General features: G+C 41.4%; 1 protein-coding gene and 1 pseudogene across 2 annotated transcripts; one reads left to right on the top strand and one right to left on the bottom strand.

Moving 5' to 3' along the window:
- The first annotated feature begins 703 nt into the window (after positions 1 to 703).
- On the top strand, positions 704 to 14,194 carry LOC135530010 (zinc finger protein OZF-like). 2 transcript variants are annotated; one of them, XM_064958399.1, is made up of 6 exons: positions 704 to 787; positions 1,739 to 1,985; positions 6,389 to 6,622; positions 9,812 to 9,985; positions 10,967 to 11,050; positions 12,544 to 14,194. In XM_064958399.1, exons 2-6 carry the CDS (start codon positions 1,883 to 1,885, stop codon positions 12,588 to 12,590), a joined length of 642 nt encoding a protein of 213 aa, XP_064814471.1. In that variant the 5' UTR covers positions 704 to 787; positions 1,739 to 1,882; the 3' UTR covers positions 12,591 to 14,194. The 2 variants fall into 2 exon arrangements, with proteins under 2 accessions (XP_064814471.1, XP_064814470.1); XM_064958398.1 differs by having other exon boundaries at positions 10,967 to 14,194.
- Positions 14,195 to 17,443: 3,249 nt separating this feature from the next.
- Positions 17,444 to 26,374, bottom strand: LOC135530018 (zinc finger protein 271-like; annotated as a pseudogene).
- Positions 26,375 to 26,612: the final 238 nt, after the last annotated feature.

Raw genomic sequence — 26,612 nt, forward strand, 5'->3', positions numbered from 1 at the left:
AGTTTTGGGCTTTTTTCAATGCAGGATTCAATGCGGGGTGTGTCTGGTTTTGGGGAGGGAAATATGGCGAAGCGGAGGTGATGTTCAAGTCTGATATCTCCCAGTTGAGTAAAGTTGGTCAGAAGGAATGGAAGACGGAGACAACGAAAATGGAGCAAACAGACCAAAAGTTGTAAACGAACATTGGTTTCTTTTGGAGCGCGATTCATAAAAAAATATATATTTTGGGGTGATCATTTGAGGTCAGGAAGATGGTAAAGGAGGCATGAGGAAAGGTAGAGTCAGTCAGAGTGACCAGTAATGGTTTTGTTTTGATTATCATGAGTAGTCTCAGAAGAGTAGGAGAGAGCATTTTTTTTCGGAGCAGGGCACTGATAAAATGTGTTATATCTGGAGTTTCGTTGAAAGAGTGAAGAGTGTCTGCCTACTCATGTGATGCTGCAATTTGTAAGATACGCGAATAAACCACTGCAGTTATGAAATTAATAAAAGAATGGTCATATTTCAAGTGTGTCGACTGAATATTTTTGGTATTTAGTAGGATCTCCATTAGCCGCTGCAAATGTATCAGAATTGTTCACTCTCATTGACTTGTCAAACCCAGGCTTGGTCTGCTTCACAAGCGTTCTCTGAAGTCTCGCGTTGTTACGTCTCTGGGTTTAGAAACTGGTAGTGGGGGAATAGGATGTTCCACGCAGGCGCACATCATTCTTCAGAATAGAGGATACGTCAGAATTGTGCAGCCGAGACGACAACTTCTGTGTCGCTTTCAAATGTATTACTACTGGTATGTAATAGCACGTTACAATATCGAAAGAACATGTAATAACATGCTAGGTAACAAATACGTCAAGTTATTATCACGTTTGATAAAGGTTTTATGTGCTATTTTTATGTCAAAACGCGTGAGTGAACGTGATCACTTTTTTTTTTACAAATCACATAGTGACTTTGGGTTAGTCTGAGTGGATGTATATAATTTTGTCAAGGTCATTTCATTAAGGATCAATTTATTTGAGATTTCTGGGTTCGTTTTACATGTCGTTTTTGGTTTTGTGTAAAATTCACGAAATGGTAAAATGGCGGTTCCCCCTCGGTCTGCATCAACGCACTTCAGTGCAGCAGAGATGGACCATTTTACGGTTGCACTACTGTTTTGGAGCTGAATGTAATGATTATCAGTTTTCTACATGTGTACTAATATTCAGACATATTCAGTTGTATCTGTCTATCTATAAATGTTACTATGGTGTGAACGGAAATACTATTGGTTTTTAATATTTTAATATGAATAATACAGTGAAGACAATGTTATTCAGGAAAATAGTACATAGTACAAAGTGCTGCCTACAACATACTGCAACCTTGTACTAAATGGTTTTTGAGGCATTTATGTGAATTCAGGAAATCTACTATAGATTAAGTTAATTTAAGTTGTGTAGCCTAATTTCAAGTGTATACATTGTCTAATGTGAATTAATTAATGTCAATGCTTAGCTTCCAAATCTATTGAAATGAGATCAGTGCTAGACTTGGACAGGAGCTCACCGGAGCTGAGTACCAGCACCTAAAATTTCTTCTGTTTGAGCTCATGTTCCTCTTATAGAATATTAGCTCAACAGTATTGTGGAGCTCCTGCACCTAAAATAAACCATATTTTTAGAGAATAAAGTAAGTCTTGACAGTTCTGGCACTAACTTTTGTGTCCGTTTCTCTTTATTACTACTGGCCGACTCAGATTAAGTCTGAGGCCGGTAACATCAACAGTGAGGACAAACCCAACTTGCCTCTCTCCTTCCACACTCCAAACCACAGTCCAAACCTACAGTCACTGGGTCCAGATTGTGACAGTGGAGCCCAGTTTGCACTGCAGGATCCAGAGATGGCATCAGTGAAGCTGGAAGACTGCAGTCAAACACTGGAGCTGAATGTCAACATTAAAGATGAAGAAGAGGAGGAGGAGATTGGAATATCTGTTTCTCATGGTAAGAGCAGGTTCTGTCTAACTAAGTTGGTGTTTTTCATTCCAACTTCCCACTGTGCAGGAAAAGTTGCTGTAGAACTGTTTAATTTTATTTCACCTTTATTTAACCAGGTAGTCCAGGTGAGAACAATTTCTCATTTACAACTGCGACCTGGCCAAGATAAAGCAAAGCAGTGCGACACAAACACAGAGTTACACATGGGATAAACAAACGTACAGTCAATAATACAATAGAAACATATATTCAGTGTGTGAAAATGTAGTAAGATTAGGGAGGTAAGGAAATAAATAGGCCGTAGTGGTAAAATATTTACAATTTAGTATTAACACTAGAGGGATGGATGTGCAAGTAGAGATACTGGGGTGCAAAAGAGCAAAAATAAATAACAATATGGGGATGAGGTAGTTGGGTGGGTTATTTACAGATGGGCTGTGTACAGGTGCAGTGATCGGTAAGCTGCTCTGACAGCTGATGCTTAAAGTTAGTGAGGGAGATATGTCTCCAGCTTCAGTGATTTTTGCAATTTGTTCCAGTCATTGGCAGCAGAGAACTGGAAGAACATGTGGCCAAATGAGGACTTGGCTTTGGGGATGACCAGTGAAATATACCTGCTGGATCGCTTGCTACGGGTGGGTGTTGCTATGGTGACCAGTGAGCTGAGATAAGGCGGGGCTTTACCTAGCAAAGATGTATTGATGACCTGGAGCCAGTGGGTTTTGTGACCAATATGAAGCAAGGGCCCAGCCAACAACCAGGCCGCAGTGGTGGGTAGTATATGGGGCTTTGGTGACAAAACAGACGAGACTGTGATAGACTACATCCAATTTGCTGAGTAGAGTGTTGGAGGCTATTTTGTAAATTACATCGCCGAAGTCAAGGATCGGTAGGATAGTCCGTTTTACGAGGGTATGTTCGGCAGCACGAGTGAAGGAGGCTTTGTTGCGAAACAGGAAGCCGATTCTAGATTTAATTTTGGTTTGGAGATGCTTAATGTGAGTCTGGAAGGAGAGTTTACAGTCTAACCAGACACCTAGGTATTTGTAGGTATAGAGTGGTGATTCTAGTCGGGCGGGCGGGTGCGGTCAGCGATCGGTTGAAGAGCATGCATTTAGTTTTACTAGCATTTAAGAGCAGTTGGAGGCCTTGGAAGGAGTGTTGTATGGCATTGAAGCTTGTCTGGAGGTTTGTTAACACAGTGTCCAAAGTATACAGAATGGTGTTGTCTGCGTAGAGGTGGATTAGAGAATCACCAGCAGCAAGAGCTACATCATTGATATATACAGAGAAAAGAGTCGGCCTGAGAATTGAACCCTGTGGCACCCTCAGAGACTGCCAGAGGTCCAGACAACAGGCCCTCCAATTTGACATTGAAAGCCTTGGCCAGATCGATGAAGATGGCTACACAGTACTGTCTGTTATCGATGGTGGTTATGATATCGTTCAGGACTTTGAGCGTGGCTGAGGTGCACCCATGACCAACTCGGAAACCAGATTGCATAGCAGAGAAGGTAACTTGGCTTTCGAAGACTTTAGAAAGGCAGGGCAGGATTTCATGATGAACTGTTTCAATTAGAAGGTACATGTTATTTCTTGCTACTGAGACTTGGTGGTTTGACACCAGTATTGTCAGCATTTGTTTTATTCACTGGGCTATCTGGAGTGTTCAGAGTGTAGACTAAAGAAGTAAAGTAGACAAACTGCCAGTGTTTTAAAGTTCTATGAAGTGAGTCTGTAGTTTCTAACCCTTGTGATAGTGAGAGGATGATATAGCTCATCATTTTCATGACTTATGAAGCCTACAGCCTACTGCTATAAATACATACAGTACCAGCCTACTCATATGTATGCATACAGTGCATTCGGAAAGTATTCAGACCCCTTGACTTTTTCCACATTTTGTTACGTTACAGCCTTATTCTAAAATGGATTAAATTAAAAACGTTCCTCATCAATCTACCCACAATACCCCATAGTGACAAAGCAAACGCATGGTTTTAGAAATGTTTAAACATTTATGAAAAAACGTAAAACAAATGCCTTATTTACATAAGTATTCAGACCCTTTGCTATGAGACTCGACATTGAGCATCTTGTTTCCATTGATCATCCTTGAGATATTTCTTCAACTTGATTGTTGTCAACCTGTGGTAAATTCAATTGATTTGACATGATTTGGAAATGCACACACCTGACTATATAAGGTTCCACATTTGACAGTGCATTTCAGCGCAAAAAACCAAGCCATGAGGTCGAAGGAATTGTCCGTAGATCTCCACGAAAGGAAAAATTCACAAGCTGTTTGAATGGCGGCACCCGCGCTCGGTCTGCGTCAACGGGCTTCAGTGCAGACAGTGTGGATGCAGCGAGAGACAATTTTACGGTTGCACTACTGTTTTGAAACCAAATGTAATGATTGTGTTTTCTACGTGTGTAATAATATTGACACATTCAGTTTGTGTTCATCTATGGTGTGAACAGGAAATACAATTGTTTTTTGAAGTAAAACAGTGAATAAAGGTTATTAACGAAAATATCACATAGTGTTGCCTAAAACAAACCTTGTACTAAATGGTTTTTGAGTCATTTACGCATTTATCTACTACAGGTTAAGTTTTAGCTCAAAAGTATTGTGGAGCTCCTGCACCTACAGTGGGGAGAACAAGTATTTGATACACTGCCGATTTGCAGGTTTTCCTACTTACAAAGCATGTAGAGGTCTGTAATTTTTATCATAGGTACACTTCAACTGTGAGAGACGGAATCTAAAACAAAAATCCAGAAAATCACATTGTATGATTTTTATTTAGCATTTTATTGCATGACATAAGTATTTGATCACCTACCAACCAGTAAGAATTCCGGCTCTCACAGACCTGTTCGTTTTTCTTTAAGAAGCCCTCCTGTTCTCCACTCATTACCTGTATTAACTGCACCTGTTTGAACTCGTTACCTGTATAAAAGACACCTGTCCACATACTCAATCAAACAGACTCCAACCTCTCCACAATGGCCAAGACCAGAGAGCTGTGTAAGGACATCAGGGATCAAATTGTAGACCTGCACAGGGCTGGGATGGGCTACATGACAATAGGCAAGCAGCTTGGTGAGAAGGCAACAACTGTTGGCGCAATTATTCGAAAATGGAAGAATTTCAAGATGACGGTCAATCTCCCTCGGTCTGGGGCTCCATGCAAGATCTCACCTCGTGGGGCATCAATAATCATGAGGTGAGGGATCAGCCCTGAACTACACGGCAGGACCTGGTCAATGACCTGAAGAGAGCCTGGACCACAGTCTCAAAGAAAACCATTAGTAACACACTACGCCGTCATGGATTAAAATCCTGCTCAAGCTAGCGTATCTCCAGGCCCATCTGAAGTTTGCCAATGACCATCTGGATGATCCAGAGGAGGAATGGGAGAAGGTCATGTGGTCTGATGAAACAAAAATAGAGCTCTTTGGTCTAAACTTCACTTGCCGTGTTTGGAGGAAGAAGAAGGATGAGTACAACCCCAAGAACACCATCCCAACCGTGAAGCATGGAGGTGGAAACAACATTCTTTGAGGATCATTTTCTGCAAAGGGGACAGGACGACTGCACCGTATTGAGGGGAGGATGGATGGGGCCATTTATCGCGAGATCTTGGCCAACAACCTCCTTCCCTCAGTAAGAGCATTGAAGATGGGTCGTGGCTTGGTCTTCCAGCATGACAACGGCCCAAAACACACAGCCAGGGCAACTAAGGAGTGGCTCCGTAAGAAGCATCTCAAGGTCCTGGAGTGGCCTAGCCAGTCTCCAGACCTGAACCCAATAGACAATCTTTGGAGGGAGCTGAAAGTCCGTATTGCCCAGTGACAGCCCCGAAACCTGAAGGACCTGGAGAAGGTCTGTATGGAGGAGTGGGCCAAAATCCCTGCTGCAGTGTGTGCAAACCTGGTCAAGAACTACAGGAAACGTATGATCTCTGTAATTGCAAACAAATGTTTCTGTACCAAATATTAAGTTCTGCTTTCCTGATGTATCAAATACTTATGTCATGCAATAAAATGAAAATTAATTACTTAAAAATCATACAATGTGATTTTCTGGATTTTTGTTTTAGATTCTGTCTCTCACAGTTGAAGTGTACCTATGATTTAAAAAAAGTACAGACCTCTACATGCTTTGTAAGTAGGAAAACCTGCAAAATCGGCAGTGTGTCAAACACTTGTTCTCCCCACTGTAAATATAAATAGTACCGGCACCCAAAATGAGCATCGGCAACTATTTCAGTCCAAGTGAATTGAATTAGATAATTGAACAAGAAAAAATATAATATATTTAATAGAGAATAAAGAAAGTGTCAGTTCTGTCAAAATAATAACTTTTTTGTCTGCTTCTCTTAAACTACTTGCTGACTCAGGTATGAGGCCGGTAACATCAACACTGAGGACAAACTCAGCCTGCCTCTCTCCTTCCAAACTGAGTCCAAACCTACAGTCACTGGGTCCTGATTGTGACAGTGGAGCCCAGTTTGCACTGCAGGATCCAGAGATGGCATCAGTGAAGCTGGAAGACTGCAGTCAAACACTGGAGCTGAATGTCAACATTAAAGATGAAGAAGAGGAGGAGAAGATTGGGAAATCTGTTACTCATGGTAAAAGCATGTTCTATCTAATATTTTTGTTCGTTACAACTTCCCACTGTGTATGAAAAGTTGCTGTAGAACTGTTTCATGATGAACTGTTTCAATGAGAAGGTAGATGTTATTTAATGGTACTCAGACTTGCATGGTTTGACACCAGTATCGTCAGCATTTGTTTTATTCACTGGGCTGTCTGGAGTGCTCAGAGAGAAGACTAAAGAAGTGAAGTAGACAAACTGCCAGTGTTTTAAAGTCCTATGAAATGAGTCTGTGTAGTTACTAACCCTTGTTATAGTGAGTGGAGGATGATATGAAATGAGTCTGTGTAGTTACTAACCCTTGTGATAGTGAGTGGAGGATGATATGAAATGAGTCTGTGTAGTTACTAACCCTTGTGATAGTGAGTGGAGGATGATATGAAATGAGTCTGTGTAGTTACTAACCCTTGTTATAGTGAGTGGAGGATGACACACCCCTTTTTAGCTTTCATCTCTTACCCAGTTTTAGAATAGTTTTATTCCCCTGTATTGTACAGCCTACTGATATGAATACATACACTACCAGCCTACCTTAATGAATACATACACTACCAGACTACTGATATGAATACATACACTACCAGACTACTGATATGAATACATACACTACCAGACTACTGATATGAATACATACACTACCAGCCTACTGATATGAATACATACACTACCAGCCTACCTTAATGAATACATACACTACCAGACTACTGATATGAATACATACACTACCAGACTACTGATATGAATACATACACTACCAGACTACTGATATGAATACATACACTACCAGCCTACTGATATGAATACATACACTACCAGCCTACTGATATGAATACATACACTACCAGACTACTGATATGAATACATACAGTACCAACCTACTGATATGAATACATACACTACCAGCCTACTGATATGAATACATGGCTAGACTGCAAACTCTCCTTCCAGACCCATATCAAACATCTCCAATCAAAAATCAAATGATATTGAACAAAGCCTCCTTCACTCACGCTGCCAAGCTTACCCTAGTAAAACTGACTATCCTACCGATCCTCAACTCGAATACATACACTACCAGACTACTGATATGAATACATACACTACCAGCCTACTGATATGAATACATACACTACCAGCCTACTGATATGAATACATACAGTACCAGCCTACTGATATGAATACATACAGTACCAGCCTACTGATATGAATACATACACTACCAGCCTACTGATATGAATACATACAGTACCAGCCTACTGATATGAATACATACACTACCAGCCTACTGATATGAATACATACAGTACCAGCCTACCTTAATGAATACATACACTACCAGCCAACAGTTTGGACACACCTACTCATTCAAGGGTTTTTCTTTATTTGTACTATTTTCTACATTGTAGAATAATAGTGTTGTCATCAAAACATATGAAATACACATATGCAATAATGTATTAACCAAAAAAGTGTTAAACACCTAGCCACCCTTTGCCTTGATGACAGCTTTGCACACTCTTGGCATTCTCTCAACCAGCTTCAAGAGGTAGTCAGTCACCTGTAATGAATTTCAATTAACGTGTGTGAATGAGTGGAATTTCTTTCCTTCTTAATGTGTTTGAGCCAATCAGTTGTGTTGTGACAAGGTAGGGCTGGTATACAGAATATAGGCCTATTTGGTAAAAGACCAAGTCCATAATGTGGCAAGAACAGCTCAAATAAACCATTTGTTACAGAATTTTAGTTTGTCCAACATAATGCTAGAGCTAATTAAGTTTGTTCATTCCAACTTCCCACTGTGCATGAAAAGTTGCATTAGAACTGTTTCAATGAGAAGGCAATGTTATTTCATGTTACTGACACTTGCATGGTTTGACACCAGTATTGTCAGCATTTGTTTTATTCACTGGGCTGCCTGGAGTGTTCAGAGAGGAGACTAAAGAAGTGAATTTTTTTAAAGTTCTATGAAATGAGTCTGTGATAGTGAGTGGAGGATGATATGGCTCATCTTTTTGACTTATGGGATAGTTTAAGATTAGTTTTATTCTCCTTTTGTATTGTGCAGCCTACTGATATGAATTACGTACAGGTAGCCTAGTGGTTGGAGAGATGGGCCAGTAATCGAAAGGTTGCTGAAACTAATCCCTGAGCTGACAAGTTCAAAATAAACTCGGCAAAAAAATAAACAACCTCTCACTGCCAACTGCGTTTACTTTCAGCAAACTTAATGTGTAAATATTTGTATGAACATAATAAGATTCAGCAACTGAGACAAAAACTTAAGAAGTTCCACAGACATGTGACTAACAGAAATGGAATAATGTGTCCCTGAACAAAGGGGGGGCAAAATCAAAAGTAACAGTCAGTATCTGTTATGGCCACCAGCTGCATTAAGTACTACAGTGCATCTCCTCCTCATGGACTGTATCAGATTTGCCAGTTCTTGCTGTGAGATGTTACCCTACTCTTCCACCAAGGCACCTGCAAGATCCCGGACATTTCCTGGGGGAATGGTCCTATCCCTCACCCTCCGATCCTACAGGTCCCAGACGTGCTCAATGGGATTGAGATCCGGGCTCTTCGCTGGCCATGGCAAAACACTGACATTCCTGTCTAGCAGGTGTGATGTTCGGATGTATCGATCCTGTTCAGGTGTTGTGGTCTATTCCAAAGGCCAAAATCAACATCCTCGCGAATTCTACCGATTTCATTCAGTTCTACATCATTTTAGATGACTGGAGACGTTCGCAGAATAATTTTTAATACCTCACAGATGACCAAAATGACAGACTACTTTGACACGGATAAACTGAGAATCTGAGATCAATAGAAACAACCTTGTCTATAATCCATCAATTTATTTGTTAATTTTTATTTCAACTTTATTTAACCAGGTAGGCTAGTTGAGAACAAGTTCTCATTTACAACTGCGACCTGGCCAAGATAAAGCATAGCAGTGCAACAGAAACAACACAGTCAATAACACAATAGAAAATAAAGTCTATATACAGTGTGTGGAAATGGCATGAGGAGGTAAGGCAATAAATAAATAGGCCATAGTAGCAAAGTGATTACAATTTAGCAGATGAACACTGGAGTGATAGATGAGTAGATGATGATGAGCAGATGAGGACAAACCCAGCCTGCTTCTCTCCTTCCACAGTGAGTCCAAACCTACAGTCACTGGGTCCTGATTGTGACAGTGGAGCCCAGTTTACACTGCAGGATCCAGAGATGGCATCAGTGAAGCTGGAAGACTGCAGTCAAACACTGGAGCTGAATGTCAACATTAAAGATGAAGAAGAGGAGGAGGAGATTGGGAAATCTGTTAATCATGGTAAGAGCAGGTTCTATCTAAATTTGTTGTTCATTTCAACTTCCCACTGTGCATGAAAAGTTGCAGTAGAACTGTTTCAATGAGAAGGTAGATGTTATTTCATGCTACTGAGACTTGCATGGTTTGACACCAGTATTGTCTGCATTGTTTTATTCACTGGGCTGTTTGGAGTGATCAGAGAGTAGAATAAAGAAGTGAAGTAGACAAACTGCCAGTGTTTTAAAGTTCTATGAAATTAGTATTTAAAAAACAAAATAAAAATATTTGACCTTTTATCTAGGCAAGTCAGTTAAGAACAAATTATTATTTACATTGACGGCCTACCTCCCGGGCCAAACCCGGACGATGCTGGGTCAATTGATCGTCACCCTATGGGACTCCTAATCACGGTCGGATGTGATACAGCCTGGTTACTAACCCTTGTGATGATGAGGGGAGGAGAATTTTCACCACTTTTAGAATAGTTTTATTCCCCTTTTGTATTGTACAGCCTTCTGATATGAATACATATGTTACCAGCCTACTGATATGAATACATATGTTACCAGCCTACTGATATGATATGATATGACCAGCCTACTGATATGTACCAGCCTACTGATATGAATACCAGCCTACTGATATGAATACATATGTACCAGCCTTCTGATATGAATACATATGTTACCAGCCTACTGATATGAATACATATGTCACCAGCCTACTGATATGAATACATATGTCACCCGGTACGGCCAGAAGAGGACTGGCCACCTGTTTGAACCTGGTTCCTCTCTGTTTCCTCCTTGGTTCCTTCTTGCTGTGGAGTTTTTCGTGGCCACTTAGCTGCTACATTTGCATTGCTTGCTCTTTGTGGTTTTAGGCTGGGTTTCTGTAGAACACTTTGTGACAACTGCTGATGTAAAAAGGGCTTCATAAAATACATTTGATTGACATGTATATCACACCAACTGACTGTTTCTTCTGATGTTGTTCACACAGGAGACCATGTTGAGACATTCTCTACATCCAGAGAGCAACAGCAGAAAGATCACAGAGCTAAGAGGTCTCACCCCTGCCCACATTGTGAGGAAATATTCCCATTTCTATCAAAGCTAAAAATACACCTAAAAATACACACAGGAGAGAATCGGTATTCCTATACTGACAGTGGGAAGAATTTCACAACATCCAAGGATCTGACAGTTCATCAGAGAGTGCATACAGGAGAGAAGCTGTTCTCCTGCTCTGACTGTGTAAAATGCTTCACAACATCAGCTAGACTAAAAGTTCATCAGAGAACACACACAGGAGAGAAGCCTTACTTCTGCTCTGACTGTGCGGCGAGTTTCTCTCTACTGTGCAACTTAAAACGTCATGAACGTATACACACAGGAGAGAAGCTTTACTCCTGCTCTGACTGTAAGGCGAGTTTCTCTCTACTGTGCAACTTAAAACGACATGAACGTATACACACAGGAGAGAAGCCTTATTCCTGCTCTGATTGTGGAAACAGTTATTCTCTACTGGGCCACTTAAAAAGACACCAACATATACATACAGGAGAGAAGCCTTACTCCTGCTCTGACTGTGGAAAGAGTTTCTCTCGACTGGGCCACTTAAAAACACATAAACATATACATACAGGAGAGAAGCCTTACTCCTGCTCTGACTGTGTAAAATGCTTCATAACATCAACTGAGCTAAAAGTTCATAAGAGAACACACACAGGAGAGAAGCCTTACTCCTGCTCTTATTGTGTAAAATGCTTCACAACATCAACTAGGCTAAAAGTTCATAAGAGAACACACACAGGAGAGAAGCCTTACATCTGCTCTAACTGTGCGGCAAGTTTCTCTCTACTGTGCCACTTAAAACGACATGAAAGTATACATACAGGGGTGAAGCCTTACTCCTGCTCTGACTGTGCGGCGAGTTTCTCTCTACTGTGCAACTTAAAACGACATGAACGAATACACACAGGAGAGAAGCCTTATCACTGCACTGACTGTGAGAAGAGATTCTACAGATTGGGCCATTTAAAAAGACACCAATGTGTACATAAAGGAGAGAAGCCTAATCAGCTCTCTCAGACCAGCTAAGATTAGACACTCCACTTAATTCTCATCTCATAAAATAATTGGCAACGTTGAATTGGATCAAATGAAGAAAGTGTAGAACACTCTATTGTTGTCCTATTGTTTCTCAATGTGATAGAACTGTACAGAGGAAATGGAGCATTATAGAATGTTAACCTCTCTTTACTTTACTGATCAGTGTGCACCTTGTCAGTTTTGGTGTGTTTTGTTAGCTTCTACTGTAAAGATGTTGATATGACCTTGGATTTGCCCTTAGGGTTGAATATCCTCTGTGAGGCGTCTCACAATGGAGTCTGATGGTTAACTGGGTGGGACTGCTTCCCTCTACAGTTTTCTGTGGGAATGAGCTAGTAGACACAACATACACTGAGTGTACAAAACATTAAGGACACCTGCTCTTTCCATGACCAGCTGAACCCAGGTGAAAGTTATGGTCCTTAATGATTTAGTTGTTGTGTATTTGTTATGGATCTCCATTAGCTTTCAACAAACAAACAAAACTGCCGTTGCAGTGGGCTAAGGAATGAAAACACTGGAAAGTTGGAAACCTACTGCCTGGTCTGATGAATCCCTCTTCCTGCTGTTTCATGCTGATGGGAAGACTGGGGTATGGAGGAAACCACAAGTACATACATCCAGTGGTGGAAAAAGTACCTAACTGTCAGACTGAGTGAAAGTAGTGATACCTTAATAGAAAATTACTCAAATAAAAGTGAGTCACCCATTAAAATACCACTTGAGTAAAAGTATTTGGTTGTAAATATACTTAAGTATCAAAAGTAAAAGTATGAATAATTTCAAATTCCTGAAATTAAGCAAACCAGATGGAACAATTGTCTTGTTTAAAAAAAAATATTACAGATAGCCAGGGGCAGACTCCAACACTGACATCATTTACAAACGAAGCATTTGTGATTAGTGAGTCTGCCAGATCAGAGGCAGTAGGGATGACTAGGATGTTATCTTGATAACTGTGTGAATTGGACCATTTTCTGTCCTGCTAATCATAAAAATGTAACGAGTACTTTTGGGTGTCAGGGAAAATGTATGGAGTAAAAAGAAAATTATTTTCTTTAGGAATATAGTGAAATAAAAGTTGTCAACAATATAAATAGTAAAGTACAGATACCCCCCCAAAACTGCTAAATTAGTTTAGATAATTTTTGCTTCAGTACTTTACACCACTGCATGCATCCATGCCGTGTGTCAGCATTACAGGCTGGTGGTGTGATGGTTGGGGTGTGTTTTCAGGGCACACATTGGGCCTCTTGATAAAAGTTGAGCAATGTTTGAATGTCACAGGATATCTAAACATCATTGCCAATCAGGTGCCTCCCTTCATGGCAGCAGTGTATCCATCTGCAAATAGATTTCTTCAGCAGGATTATGCCACAGGGCTTGTCCAGGAATGATTCCAAGAACATGACAGTGAATTCAGTTTACTGCAGTGGCCTGACGAGTCACCAGATCTCAATCCAATTGTGCATCTGTAGGAGGAGATGGAAGGAGCTATTCAGAGTAGAGATCCACTCCCAGCCAACTTGACACAATTGTGGGAAGCATTGGAGTCAACATGGGCCAGCATCCCTGTGGAACACCTTCAACACCTTGTAGAGTCTATGCCCCGATGAATTGAGGCTGTTCTGAGGACAGGGGGGGGGGGACTCAATATTAGGAATGTGTTCCTAATGTTTGTGCACTCAGTGTATATCAGATAAAGATGGCTTAATCAGTTCTCAGCATTATTTTCGGTGTATTATTTTATTACTAAGCTTTTGTTTATTGATAAACAGGGAATGAATCAACTGTTTATTAAATTGTATTTTAATACTTGATTCATTATTGTAGTCATTGATGATGAATGTATTTGAATAACTGTGTTGAAGTTGATTGATCTGGCGGCAGGTAGCCTAGCGGTTAAGAGTGTTGGGCCAGTAACTGAAAGGTCACTGGTTTGAATCCCGAGCCGACTTGGTGAAAAATCTGTCAAGGCAATTAACCCTTATTTGTCCTGTAAGTCGCTCTGGATAAGAACATCTGCTAAATGACAAGAATGTAATGAAAAATTGTTTGTACATACATTTTTTCTCTCTTGTGTATAATTAAATGAAATAAACTCTTCTAAAACATCCGGAAGAGTTTGTGCATATATTATGACGACATTTTGTGAAGTTTTCGTTTTGGGCTTTGTGTAAGGGTTTTTTCGGCTGTTTGTGCACACACATTTTTTCTTGGAGGCAAGTCGGTAGCCGAAGTTTAAGCCCGTTCATTTGTGATTGGTCAACAGCACTCAACATTAATGACATATTTGAGTTATCTATTTTGAGGAAGTGGCGATAGACCCTTTTTCAGTACTCAACACACGAACGTCACTCACAGAGGTGTGCGACTCTTGGCAGCAGTAGTGTAGATGTACGTTTTTATTACTTCCAAACAAAATATCTTTGAGTTTATATACGCTTACAATGTTTTGATTCTTGCTTGAACAGTCACTAAGATCACAAAACGTTTTCGTTCATTGATATAGGCTATAGCGAAAGCCATTTTACTGTTTAAAGTGTTGTGTTTTTAAATATAATGCAGTTGATTTGTGATGATGACACAAACATATGAAGTAGGACATTCATACAAGCCTTAAAATACAATTTTAATTTGTGAACAGAGAAAGGGTTCTATGGCGTGTCAAAATGGACAAACAGTGCTACTGACACCTTTTTCTCGTTTTTCAAGCAAATGTCTTTTTGGGAGTATGAGAGCACAATCGTTAGGTTCGCCTAGCCTTTTTAAGAGATGACAAAAGCAGTTTTCTTTACTAAATAAATTAATATTTATAGCACATGCTTAGAGCAAATCCATCTCTAACTAAATATAACTCCAAAGGAACCCTAATTAAAGGGATAGTTCAATCAAATTGCAAATGTCCACCTTGGTTTCTTCACCCTGTATACAATCCCAATAATGTGCACGTCAACAGTGAAGTTCTGAAGATGGAGGACTTTCAGTACAGCCGTGTTCCCCAATCCTGGTCCCAAGGGGTGTACATGTGTGTTTCTGCCCTCGCACTCTCATACCTTATTCAATTCAAAGGCTTGAGTTGCTTAGTTGAATCCAGTGTGTGAGTGTTAGGGGCAAAAACAAAAAGGCTCACCTCTATGGATCCCCAGGACCAGGACTGGAAAACAATGTAGTACATACCAAAAGGTGTGATGATGCAAATTATATGCAATTGTCATTTTGCTCATTTGTTTGCATATAATTTGCATAAGCATCCCACTTTTTTCTCTGTACTGAAAGTGCTCTATATTGAAAATTTGACTGCTAACATGCAAACTTTTTGGCATTGTATGAACAGTGGACTAATGAACAAAATACGACGAGGACGTTTTTTATTGTTGTCAAAACTTCCCTTTCATAGAGCCTACCGCTCCATTAAAGGAGTAGTTCACTATTTTACAACTTGAAGTCCTGTATGTAAGATTACTTGGTTTGTATTCAGGGGACTAGGTGTGTACTCAATATTTGTGATGTGTACTCAGGAGACAAATCTCTGATCTTAGCAGTGCCTTTCTTACACCCTGAACCCTGAACATTCATTTCAAACGACTCACCTTGAAATGGGCCATCAATACCAGAGTTCTACAATACTATTTACATAATCAACTAAGCATTTTAACAGTCTGACCCTCTATATAGTCTTGGGTATATATATTGAGCTCTAACACAGGGGCGTGGAAAAGTTCTGTTGAAATGAATACTGTAGTGATGTGAGAAAGGTAACACAAGCTTCCTCTCTGGTTCCATCCCCCAATACTAACTGGGTCATTACATTACAATATAATGCTAACATATGGAATTGTTTTAAGAAGGTCATACCATGGATTGTTTAGATCATTGATTTAGAATTTTAGGACGACAAAAGTATTTAGTCAGCCACCAATTGTGCAAGTTCTCCCACTAAAAAGATGAGAGGCCTGTAATTTTCATCATAGGTACACTTCAACTATGACAGACAAAATGAGAGAAAAAAAATCCAGAAAATCACATTGTAGGATTTTTAATGAATTTATTTGCAATTTTATACAAGATGTTGCCCAGAACAAATTAATGTACAAACATTTCAATTAACTTCAACAGTTATTAAAATAAAATTGTCAATGACTAAAACAATGAATCTAGCATTAAAAGGCAATTTAATAAACAATAGTCAATTCATAGCCTGTTTATCATGAAACAAAACATGTTTGGTAATTTAAAAAAATAAACCACCGAAACTAATGCAGAAAACTGATCATCGTTATCTGATACAGTGCATTCAAAAAGTATTCAAACTGCTTGACTTTTTCCACCTTTTGTTACATTGATGCATTTTATAATAATGCTGAAATCTACACACAACACTCCAAAATTACAACAAAAATCAGGTTTTTCAAATTTTTTGCAAACATAGTTTTTAGCTGTGTGCTTAGGGTCATTGTGTGAGGCCCTGAGCACTCTGGAGCAGGTTTTCATCAAACCTGACTACCAAAGTCCATTTGATGTCACAAAGCTGGCCAGTACTTTAAAAATATATCCTGTTGTCCTGGTTTCCAGTAGTTTGTAGAAGAGGATGTCTTCCTTAATTGACCCTCCAAAAACAACGGACATATACCAGGAGCTGTGCCAGGCCCGCCACGTCTGTTGACTCATCTAGCTGTAACGCATAGAATTATTGGCTTGTAAGGCGAAGCAGTAATTGTTCCAAACATCTGCCATGTCACTGATGCGTCGTGAAAACGGTATAGTTTTTTGGGATTTTCCCCAGCCATATCTGCAGAAGCAGGAAGATTTAAGTCCTCCACAATAGTATGGTGCTTGCCTGTCCCAGCCACTCGAAAGTTCACCATATAAGACGATTCTAGCGCCTTCTTATTAATGGTATCTGTTGCTTTAATAGGTGTCTTACTACTCGAAAGTCGTCTCAACTCTCGCTGAAAAAACTCCTGTGGCTTATTTTTCAAATGGGCATGTTTTGTTTCTAAATGTCTGCGCAAGAGTGAAGGTTTCATCGAGTTGTGAGATATAAACACACTGTGGCTGAGGAAAGGCACATCCCTGTCGGTTTGGTGTTTTTCCGGATGAGGCGGCAGTAGCTCTGACAGTTGTGATTCTGATGCAGCCCAGTGTCCATGCTAGCTGGGCTAACAACAAATGGAGAATTACAGATGCTAGCATTGGATGTGCTTATGGAAGCAGAACAACTTGTGTCGTTGACAGGTGCAGTACTGCTGGTAGTACCAGTACTACCAGTAGAGCTGGGATGTGTCTATGGACGGAAGCAAAAAAAAAAAAACACAGCAAAAAACTGACAAGATGCACACTGATCAGTAAAGAGAGACTAACATTCTATGATGCTCCCTTTCCTCTGCATTGTTCTCTCACAGTGAGAAACAATAGGATTACAATAGTGTTCTACACTTTCTTCATTTGATCCAATTCAATGTTGCCAATTATTTTATGAGATGAGAATTAAGAGAAGTGACTAATCTTAGCTGGTCTGAGAGAACTGATAAGGCTTCTTTCAAGTGTGTAGCCGTTGGTGTGTTTTTACATTGCCCAATCGGGAGAAGCTGTTGCCACAGTAAGAGCAGAAGAAAGGCTTCTCTCCTGTGTGTGATCTCTGATGACCGTTTAGCTCAGCTGATGATTTAAATCATTTTCCACAGTCAGAGCAAGAGTAAGGCTACTCTCCATGATGTGTACCTTGGTGTCTTTTTAACTGGCCCATTTCAGAGAAACTCTTCTTACAGTCAGAGCAGGACTAAGGATTCTCTCCTCTATGTATACCTTGGTGACTTTTTAAGTGGTTCGATTGGGAGAAATTAGCCCCACAGTCAGAGCCAGCGTAAGGCTTCTCTCCTGTGTGTACACGTTCATGTTGTTTTAGGTGGCTCCGTTGAGAGAAACTTGCGCTACAGTCAGAGCAGAAGTAAGGCTTTTCTCCAGTGTGTGTTCTCCGGTGACGTTTTAGAATAGTGGCTGTTGAGAAGCATTTTCCACAATCAGAGCAAGAGTAAGGCTTTTCTCCTGTGTGTACACGTTCATGTTGTTTTAGGTGGCTCCGTTGAGAGAAACTCGCGCTACAGTCAGAGCAGAAGTAAGGCTTCTCTTCTGTGTGTGTTCTCTGGTGAACTTTTAGAACATTTAAATACATGAAGTATTTTCCACAGTCAGAGCAGGAGAAAGGCTTCTCTCCTGTGTGTATACGTTCATGTTGTTTTAGGTGGCTTGATTGAGAGAAACTCGCCCCACAGTCAGAGCAGGAGTAAGGTTTCTCTCCTGTGTGTGTTCTCTGGTGACGTTTTAAGTGGCTCGAATGAGAGAAATTCTTTCCACAATCAGAGCAGGAGTAAGGCTTCTCTCCTGTGTGTGTTCTCTGGTGAAGTTTTAGCTCAGGTGATGTTCTGAAGCATTTTCCACAGTCAGAGCAGGAGAAAGGCTTCTCTCCTGTGTGTACACGTTCATGTTGTTTTAGGTGGCTCCGTTGAGAGAAACTTGCGCTACAGTCAGAGCAGAAGTAAGGCTTTTCTCCAGTGTGTGTTCTCCGGTGACCTTTTAGAATAGTGGCTGTTGAGAAGCATTTTCCACAATCAGAGCAAGAGTAAGGCTTTTCTCCTGTGTGTACACGTTCATGTTGTTTTAGGTGGCTCGGGTGAGAGAAACTCGCACTACAGTCAGAGCAGAAGTAAGGCTTCTCTCCTGTGTGTGTTCTCTGGTGAACTTTTAGAACATTTAAATACGTGAAGCATTTTCCACAGTCAGAGCAGGAGTAAGGCTTCTCTCCTTTATGTATACCTTGGTGACTTTTTAAGTGGCCCGAACGAGAGAAATTCTTTCCACAATCAGAGCAGGAGTAAGGCTTCTCTCCTGTGTGTGTTCTCTGGTGACTTTTTAAGTGGCTCGAACGAGAGAAATTCTTTCCACAATCAGAGCAGGAGTAAGGCTTCTCTCCTGTGTGTGTTCTCTGGTGACTTTTTAAGTGGCTCGAATGAGAGAAATTCTTTCCACAATCAGAGCAGGAGTAAGGCTTCTCTCCTGTGTGTGTTCTCTGGTGAACTTTTAGGTCAGGTGATGTTCTGAAGCATGTTCCACAGTCAGAGCAGGAGAAAGGCTTCTCTCCTGTGTGTATACGTTCATGTTGTTTTAGGTGGCTTGATTGAGAGAAACTCGCCCCACAGTCAGAGCAGGAGTAAGGCTTCTCTCCTGTGTGTATACGTTCATGTTGTTTTAGGTGGCTCGATTGAGAGAAATTCTTTCCACAATCAGAGCAGGAGTAAGGCTTCTCTCCTTTATGTATACCTTGGTGACTTTTTAAGTGGCTCGAATGAGAGAAATTCTTTCCACAATCAGAACAGGAGTAAGGCTTCTCTCCTGTGTGTGATCTCTGGTGAACTTTTAGCTCAGGTGATGTTCTGAAGCATTTTCCACAGTCAGAGCAGGAGAAAGGCTTCTCTCCTCTATGTATACGTTCATGTGTTTTAAAGTTGCTCAGTCGAGAGAAATTCTTTCCACAATCAGAGCAGGAGTAAGGCTTCTCTCCTGTGTGTGTTCTCTGATGAACTTTTAGCCGAGCTGATGTTGTGGATCTCTTCCCACAGTCAGTGCAGGAATACAGATTCTCTCCTGTGTGTATTTTTAGATGTATTTTTAGCTTTGATAGAACTGGGAAAATCTCCTTACAATGTGGGCAGTGGTGTGACCTCTTAGCTCCATGATCTTCCTGCTGTTGCTCTCTGGATGTAGAGAATGTCTCAACATGATCTCCTGTGTGAACATCAGAAGAACCAGTCAGTTGGTGTAATATACAGTACCAGTCAAAAGTGTGGACACACCTACTCATTCAATGGTTTTTCTTCAATTTTACTATTTTCTACATAATAGTGAAACATCAAAACCATGGTATTACACATTTGGAATCATGTAGTAACCCCACCCCCAAAAAAGTGTTAAATCAAAATAGCTTGTATTTTAGATTGTTCAAGTATTCACCCCTTGCCTTGACAGCTTGGCACAGTCTTGGCACTCTCTCAACCAGCTTCACCAGGAATGCTTTTCCATTCAACTTCCGGCGCCGACAGAGATGGCCGCCTCGCTTCGCGTTCCTAGGAAACTATGCAGTTTGTTTTTTTACGTGTTATTTCTTATTTCTTACCCCAGGTCATCTTTGGTTTCATTACATATAGTCGAGAAGAACTACTGAATATAAGAGCAGCGTCAACTCACCATCAGTACGACCAAGAATATGACTTTCGCGAAGCGGATCCTGTTTTCTGCCTTTCACCCAGGACAACGGAATGGATCCCAGCCGGCGACCCAAAAAAACGACTTCGTAAAAGAGGGAAACGAGGCGGTCTTCTGGTCAGACTCCGGAGACGGGCACATCGTGCACCACTCCCTAGCATTCTTCTCGCCAATGTCCAGTCTCTTGACAACAAGGTTGATGAAATACGAGCAAGGGTAGCATTCCAGAGGGACATCAGAGACTGTAACATTCTTTGCTTCACGGAAACATGGCTCACTGGAGAGACGCTATCGGAGTCGGTGCAGCCAGCTGGTTTCTCCACGCATTGCGCTGACAGAAACAAACATCTTTCTGGTAAGAAGAGGGGCGGGGGCGTATGCCTTATGGCTGACGAGACGTGGTGTGATCACAAAAACATACAGGAACTCAAATCCTTCTGTTCACCTGATTTAGAATTCCTCGCAATCAAATGTCGACCGCATTATCTACCAAGATAATTCTCTTTGATTATAATCACAGCCGTATATATTCCCCCCCAAGCAGACACATCGATGGCTCTGAACGAACTTTATTTGACTCTTTGCAAACTGGAATCCATACATCCTGAGGCTGCATTCATTGTAGCTGGGGATTTTAACAAGGCTAATCTGAAAACAAGACTCCCTAAATTGTATCAGCATATCGATTGCGCAACCAGGGCTGGCAAAACCTTGGATCATTGCTATTCTAACTTCAGCGACACATATAAGGCCCTGCCCCGCCCTCCTTTCGGAAAAGCTGACCACGACTCCATTTTGTTGATCCCTGCCTACAGACAGAAACTAAAACAAGAAGCTCCCACGCGGAGGTCTGTCCAACGCTGGTCAGACCAATCTGATTCCACACCACAAGTGGACTGGGATACGTTTCGTATTGCCTCAGACAACAACATTGACGATTACGCTGATTCGGTGTGCGAGTCCATTAGAATGTGCATTGAAGATGTCGTGCCTATAGCAATGATTAAAACATTCCCAAACCAGAAACCGTGGATTGATGGCAGCCTTCGCGTGAAACTGAAAGCGCGAACCACTGCTTTTAAACAGGGCAAGGTGACCGGAAACATGACCGAATACAAACAGTGCAGCTATTCCCTCCGCAAGGCAATCAAACTAGCTAAGCGTCAGTATAGAGACAAAGTAGAATCTCAATTCAACGGCTCAGACACAAGAGGTATGTGGCAGGGTCTACAGTCAATCACGGATTAAAAAAAGAAAACCAGCCCAGTCACGGACCAGGATGTCTTGCTCCCAGGCAGACTAAATAACTTTTTTGCCCGCTTTGAGGACAATACAGTGCCACTGACATGGCCTGCAACGAAAACATGCGGACTCTCCTTCACTGCAGCTGAGGTGAGTAAAACATTTAAACGTGTTAACCCTCGCAAGGCTGCAGGCCCAGACGGCATCCCCGGCCGCGCCCTCAGAGCATGCGCAGACCAGCTGGCTGGTGTGTTTACGGACATATTCAATCAATCCCTATCCCAGTCTGCTGTTTCCACATGCTTCAAGAGGGCCACCATTGTTCCTGTTGTTCCAAGAAAGCTAAGGTAACTGAGCTAAACGACTACCGCCCCGTAGCACTCACTTCCGTCATCATGAAGTGCTTTGAGAGATGAGTCAAGGACCATATCACCTCCACCCTACCTGACACCCGAGACCCACTCCAATTTGCTTTCCGCCCAAATAGGTCCACAGACGATGCAATCTCAACCACACTGCCCTAACCCATCTGGACAAGAGGAATACCTATGTGAGAATGCTGTTCATCGACTACAGCTCGGCATTTAACACCATAGTACCCTCCAAGCTCGTCATCAAGCTCGAGACCCTGGGTCTTGGCCCAGCCCCGTGCAACTGGGTACTGGACTTCCTGACGGGCCGCCCCCAGGTGGTGAGGGTAAGCAACAACATCTCCACCCCGCTGATCCTCAACACTGGGGCCCCACAAGGGTGCGTTCTGAGCCCTCTCCTGTACTCCCTGTTCACCCACGACTGCGTGGCCACGCACGCCTCCAACTAAATCATCAAGTTTGCGGACGACACAACAGTGGTAGGCTTGATTACCAACAACGACGAGACGGCCTACAGGGAGGAGGTGAGGGCCCTCGGAGTGTTGGGTCAGGAATATAACCTCACACTCAACGTCAACAAAACTAAGGAGATGATTGTGGACTTCAGGAAACAGCAGAGGGAATACCCCCCTATCCACAGATGGAACAGTAGTGGAGAAGGTAGTAAGTTTTAAGTTCCTCGGCATACACATCACAGACAAACTGAATTGGTCCACCCACACAGACAGCATTGTGAAGAAGGCGCAGCAGCGCCTCTTCAACCTCAGGAGGCTGAAGAAATTCAGCTTGTCACCAAAAGCACTCACAAACTTCTACAGATGCACAATCGAGAGCATCCTGCGGGCTGTATCACCGCCTGGTACGGTAACTGCTCCGCCCACAACCGTAAGGCTCTCCAGAGGGTAGTGAGGTCTGCACAACGCATCACCAGGGGCAAACTACCTGCCCTCCAGGACACCTACACCACCCGATGTTACAGGAAGGCCATAAAGATCATCAAGGACAACAACCACCCGAGCCACTGCCTGTTCACCCCGCTATCATCCAGAAGGCGAGGTCAGAACAGGTGCATCAAAGCTGGTACCAAGAGACTGAAAAACAGCTTCTATCTCAAGGCCATCAGGCTGTTACAGCCACCACTAACATTGAGTGGCTGCTGCCAACACACTGACTCAACTTCAGCCACTTTAATAATGGGAATTGATGGGTAATTATGTAAAATATATCACTAGCCACTTTAAACGCTACCTAATATAATGTTTACATACATATGAGATGAATAATGTAGAGTATACGTATATACTGTACTCTATCATCTACTGCATCTTTATGTAATACATGTATCACTAGCCACTTTAACTATGCCACTTTGTTTACATACTCATCTCACGTATATACTGTACTCGATACCATCTACTGTATCTTGCCTATGCTGCTCTGTACCATCACTCATTCATATATCTTCATGTACATATTCTTTATCCCCTTATAACACACACAAGTGTAAGACAGTAGTTTTGGAATTGTTAGTTAGATTACTTGTTGGTTATTACTGCATTGTCGGAACTAGAAGCACAAGCATTTCGCTACACTCCCATTAACATCTGCTAACCATGTGTATGTGATAAATAAAATTTGATTTGAACAGTCTTGGCACTCTATCACTTATAAAATGTCCTTGTTTTGAAAGAAAAACATTATGTTAGCTAATCCAAGTTTATCATTTTAAAAAGGCTAATTGATCATTACAAAACACTTTTTTTAAATGATACACTTAGATTAGCTAACACAACATTACATTGGAACACAAGAGTGATGATTATGGGCCTCTGTACACCTATGTAGATATTCAATATAAAAATTAAAAATAACTTTAAAAAATGTAAGCAGTTTCCAGCCACAATAGTCATTTGCATCATTAACAATGTCTACACTGTGTTTCTGATCAATTGTATATTTTATTGGACAAAAAAGTGCTTTTCTTTCAAAACAAGGACATTTCTAAGTGACCACAAACCTTTGAACGGTAGTGTATTTATTCATATCAGTAGTCTGGTAGTGTATGTATTCATATCAGTAGGCTGGTAGTGTATGTATTCATATCAGTAGTCTGGTAGTGTATGTATTCATATCAGTAGTCTGGTAGTGTATGTATTCATATCAGTAGGCTGGTAGTGTATGTATTCATATCAGTAGTCTGGTAGTGTATGTATTCATATCAGTAGTCTGGTAGTGTATGTATTCATATCAGTAGTCTGGTAGTGTATGTATTCATATCAGTAGTCTGGTAGTGTATGTATTCATATCAGTAGGTTGGTAGTGTATGTATTCATGTCAGTAGGCTGTACAATACAAAAGGGGAATAAAACAGTCTTGAAGGAGTTCCCACATATGCTGAGCACTTGTTGGCTGCTTTTCCCTCACTCATAGAACTTTTAAAAACACAAGCAGTTTGTCTACTTCACTTCTTTAAATCTGCTACCACTTGGCAACCCCTACCCCGGTCAACAACCCTGCACCCCCCACAGCAACTTTCCCAAGCCTCCCCCATTTCTCCTTCACGCAAATCCAGATAGCTGATGTTCTGAAAGAGGTGCAAAATCTGGACCCCTACAATTCAGCTGGGCTAGACAATCTAGACCCTTTCTTTCTAAAATTATCCACAGCAATTGTTGCAACCTCTATTACTAGCCGGTTCAACCTCTTTCATATCGTCTGAGATCCCCAAAGATTGGAAAGCTGACGCAGTCATCCCCTTCTTCAAAGGGGGAGACACTCTAGACCCAAACTGTTACAGCCCTATATCTATCCTACCCTGCCTTTCTAAGTTCTTTGAAAGCCAAGTTAACAAACAGATCACCGACCATTTCGATTCCCACCGTACCTTCTCCACTATGCAATCTGGTTTCCGAGCTGGTCATGGGTGCAACTCAGCCCCGCTGAGGGGGGGTGCCACTGGGTTCAATTCTTGGGACGACTCTTTTCTCTGTATTAATCAATGATGTCGCTCTTGCTGCTGGTGATTCTCTGATCCACCTCTATGCAGACAACACCATTCTGTATACCTCTGGCCCTTCTTTGGACACTGTGTTAACTAACCTCCAGACGAGCTTCAATGCCATACAACTCTCCTTCCGTGGCCTCCAACTGCTCTTAAATGCAAGTAAAACTAACTGCATGCTCTTCAACCGATCGCTGCCTGCACCTGGCTGCCCATCCAGCATCACTACTCTGGACGGTTCTGACTTAGAATATATGGACAATTACAAATACCTAGGTGTCTGGCTAGACTGTAAACTCTCCTTCCAGACTCACATTAAACATCTCCATTCCAAAATTAAATCTAGAATCGGCTTCCTATTTCGCAACAAAGCATCCTTCACTCATGCTGCCAAACATACCCTCGTAAAACTGACTATCCTATTGATAGCCTATATATATATTGATCCTTGACTTCGGCGATGTCATTTACAAAATAGCCTCCAACACTCTACTCAACAGATTGGAGGCAGTCTATCACAGTGCCATCCACTTTGGGAGACATATCTCCCTCACTAACTTTAAGCATCAGCTGTCAGAGCAGCTCACCAGCCAAGTACATCATCCACAAACTGTTATTCATTGTTTTGCTCCTTTGCACCCCAGTATCTCTACTTGCACATTCATCTTCTGCTCATCTATCACTCCAGTGTTTAATTGCTAAATTGTAATTACTTCCCCGCTACGGCCTATTTATTGCCTTACCTCATTTGCACATAGTGTATATAGACTTTTCTATTGTGTTATTGACTATACGTTTGTTTATGCCATGTGTAACTGTGTTGTTGTTGTTTGTGTCGCACTGCTTTGCTTTATCTTGGCCAGGTCGCAGTTGTAAATGAGAACTTGTTCTCAACTGGCCTACCTGGTTAAATAAAGGTGAAATAAATAAATAAATAAAATACAGATAGCCCAGTGACGGCAGGGTAGCCTAGTGGTTAGAGCGTTGGACTAGTAACCGGAAGGTTGCAAGTTCAAACCCCTGAGCTGACAAGGTACAAATCTGTCGTTCTGCCCCTGAACAGGCAGTTAACCCACTTTTCCTAGGCCGTCATTGAAAATAAGAATTTGTTCTTAACTGAATTGCCTAGTTAAATAAAGGTTAAAAAAAATAAAAAATGCTGACAAAACTGGTGTCAAACCATACAAGCCTCCGTAGCATGAAACAACATCTACTTTCTCATTGAAACAGTTAATGAAACAGTTCTACACCAACTTTTCATGCACAGTGGGAAGTTGGAACGAATAACAAACTTCGTTAGATAGAACCTGCTCTTACCATGAGAAACAGATTTCCCAATCTTCTCCTCCTCTTCTTCATCTTTCATGTTGACATTCAGCTCCAGTGTTTGACTGCAGTCTTCCAGCTTCACTGATGCCATCTCTGGATCCTGCAGAGCAAACTGGGCTCCACTCTCACAATCAGCACCCAGTGACTATAGGTTTGGACTCAGTGTGGAAGGAGAGAGGCAGGCTGGGTTTGTCCTCACTGTTGATGTTACCGGCCTCAGACTTAATCAGAGTCGGCAAGTAGTAATAAAGAAAAAAAAGACACAGAAGTTAGTCTTGACAGTTCAGGCACTTTATTCCCTAAACATATATTATATTTCTTGTTCAATT

The sequence above is a fragment of the Oncorhynchus masou genome, unplaced genomic scaffold (genome assembly GCF_036934945.1).
Source record: "Oncorhynchus masou masou isolate Uvic2021 unplaced genomic scaffold, UVic_Omas_1.1 unplaced_scaffold_1234, whole genome shotgun sequence".
In the NCBI taxonomy this organism is placed as follows: Eukaryota; Metazoa; Chordata; class Actinopteri; order Salmoniformes; family Salmonidae; genus Oncorhynchus; species Oncorhynchus masou.